The sequence below is a fragment of the Lithobates pipiens genome, unplaced genomic scaffold (genome assembly GCF_037356315.1).
Source record: "Lithobates pipiens isolate NorthernLeopardFrog02 unplaced genomic scaffold, aLitPip1_a1.2 Scaffold_23, whole genome shotgun sequence".
In the NCBI taxonomy this organism is placed as follows: domain Eukaryota; kingdom Metazoa; phylum Chordata; class Amphibia; order Anura; family Ranidae; genus Lithobates; species Lithobates pipiens.
This window is the reverse complement of record NW_027507785.1, coordinates 333,748,492-333,751,326: the sequence shown is the minus strand read 5'-3', so window position 1 is coordinate 333,751,326 and position 2,835 is coordinate 333,748,492. Positions and strand designations below refer to the sequence as shown.

General features: G+C 56.2%; 1 protein-coding gene across 1 annotated transcript in view; it reads left to right on the top strand.

Moving 5' to 3' along the window:
* The window catches only part of KIF2C (kinesin family member 2C), a 31,747-nt gene continuing 28,912 nt past the window's right edge, over window positions 1-2,835 (top strand). Inside the window, 1 exon segment of the mRNA XM_077450761.1 lies at window positions 1-262. Within this exon segment, the coding sequence (XP_077306887.1) occupies window positions 199-262 (64 nt within the window). The 5' untranslated portion in view covers window positions 1-198.

Sequence of the window (2,835 nt, the reverse complement as noted above, 5' to 3'; positions counted from 1 at the left end):
AGAGGCGGGCTTTGTTTAAAAAGTGGCGGCGGGTGATCGGGGCCGGAGGTGCGGAGCGGAGATCGCTGTTATCGGTACGGATTGGGGACAGGCAGAAGACACGGAACGCTTCGTCCTCCTCTTCCTCGGTGTGTACAGAGACGTGCTGTGCGGGCGGATCTCCTCTCTCCCGGTGTGCGGCGCCGTGTCAGGCTGAGGATGGAGCAGCTGATCGCCAACAGGATGGTGACCGGGATGGTCATTAAGATATTGCGGAGTAATGGTGAGTACCGGCCCGGGCTCCGCTACACATTACAATTTGAAAACGCTTTCCCCGCCCACTGCACTGGCTGCTGTGGCCTCTGATTGGACGGACGTCTGACAAGATGAGTCCGAGCTCCGAGGTGATTGGCTGCAAGGAGTGTCAATCATTCTACTGTGTGTAGTACCTCGTCCTACCGCCAGGGGCGCAGTGTGCGGAGATAATGTGCTGCCAACAGAGTTCTCAACATTGTATATAATCTGTACATGGAGATGGGGGACAATATATAAACTTTTATGATATATATAAACAAAAAAATTCATATATTGTCCCCTATCTCCATGTACAGATTATATACAATGTTGAGATATAGATAGATATCATACAATCACTGCCCCTATATAATATACAGAGAATGGTGAAAAAAAGAGGAAAATATCCAGTGAGCGGCAGTTGTGTGGAGGAAAATGCCTGGTTGAGGTCAGAGGAGAATGGGGCAGACTGGTTCCAGGTGATAGAAAGGCAACAGTAACACCAATAACCCCTCATTACACCCAAGGTATGCAGAACACACAACACATCCAACCAGGAAGCAGATGGGCTACAGCAGCAGAAGACCACACTGGGTGCCACTCCTGTCAGCTAAAAAAAAAAAACAGGAAACTGAGGCTACAATTGGCACAGGATCACAAACATTGGACAATAGAAGATTGGAAAAAGGTTGCCTGGTCTGATGAGTCTGGATTTCACCTCCGACATTCAGATGGTGGGGTCAGAATTTGGCGCATAGATCCATCCTGCCTCGTATCACTGGTTCAGGCTGGTGGTGGGGGTGTAATGGTGTGGGGGATGGGATATTACGGGTTCAGGCTGGTGGTGGGGGTGTAATGGTGTGGGGGATGGGGTATCACTGGTTCAGGCTGGTGGTGGGGGTGTAATGGTGGGGGGGATGGGATATCACCGGTTCAGGCTGGTGGTGGGGGTGTAATGGTGTGGGGGATGGGGTATCACCGGTTCAGGCTGGTGGTGGGGGTGTAATGGTGCGGGGGATGGGGTATCACCGGTTCAGGCTGGTGGTGGGGGTGTAATGGTGCGGGGGATGGGGTATCACCGGTTCAGGCTGGTGGTGGGGTTGTAATGGTGTGGGGGATGGGGTATCACCGGTTCAGGCTGGTGGTGGGGGTGTAATGGTGTGGGGGATGGGGTATCACCGTTTCAGGCTGGTGGTGGGGTTGTAATGGTGTGGGGGATGGGGTATCACCGGTTCAGGCTGGTGGTGGGGGTGTAATGGTGTGGGGGATGGGGTATCACCGGTTCAGGCTGGTGGTGGGGTTGTAATGGTGTGGGGGATGGGGTATCACCGGTTCAGGCTGGTGGTGGGGGTGTAATGGTGTGGGGGATGGGATATCACCGGTTCAGGCTGGTGGTGCGGGTGTAATGGTGTGGGGGATGGGATATCACCGGTTCAGGCTGGTGGTGGGGGTGTAATGGTGTGGGGGATGGGATATCACCGGTTCAGGCTGGTGGTGCGGGTGTAATGGTGTGGGGGATGGGATATCACCGGTTCAGGCTGGTGGTGGGGGTGTAATGGTGTGGGGGATGGGATATCACCGGTTCAGGCTGGTGGTGGGGGTGTAATGGTGTGGGGGATGGGATATCACCGGTTCAGGCTGGTGGTGGGGGTGTAATGGTGTGGGGGATGGGATATCACCGGTTCAGGCTGGTGGTGGCGATGTAATGGTGTGGGGGATGGGGTATCACCGGTTCAGGCTGGTGGTGGGGGTGTAATGGTGTGGGGGATGGGATATCACCGGTTCAGGCTGGTGGTGGGGGTGTAATGGTGTGGGGGATGGGATATCACCGGTTCAGGCTGGTGGTGGGAGTGTAATGGTGTGGGGGATGGGATATCACCGGTTCAGGCTGGTGGTGGGGGTGTAATGGTGTGGGGGATGGGGTATCACCGGTTCAGGCTGGTGGTGGGGGTGTAATGGTGTGGGGGATGGGATATCACCGGTTCAGGCTGGTGGTGGGGGTGTAATGGTGTGGGGGATGGGGTATCACCGGTTCAGGCTGGTGGTGGGGGTGTAATGGTGCGGGGGATGGGATATCACCGGTTCAGGCTGGTGGTGCGGGTGTAATGGTGTGGGGGATGGGGTATCACTGGTTCAGGCTGGTGGTGGGGGTGTAATGGTGTGGGGGATGGGGTATCACCGGTTCAGGCTGGTGGTGGGGGTGTAATGGTGTGGGGGATGGGATATCACCGGTTCAGGCTGGTGGTGGGGGTGTAATGGTGTGGGGGATGGGGTATCACCAGTTCAGGCTGGTGGTGGGGGTGTAATGGTGTGGGGGATGGGATATCACTGGTTCAGGCTGGTGGTGGGGGTGTAATGGTGTGGGGGATGGGGTATCACCGGTTCAGGCTGGTGGTGGTGGTGTAATGGTGTGGGGGATGGGATATCACTGGTTCAGGCTGGTGGTGGGGGTGTAATGGTGTGGGGGATGGGATATCACCGGTTCAGGCTGGTGGTGGGGGGGTGTAATGGTGTGGGGGATGGGATATCACTGGTTCAGGCTGGTGGTGGGGGGTGTAATGG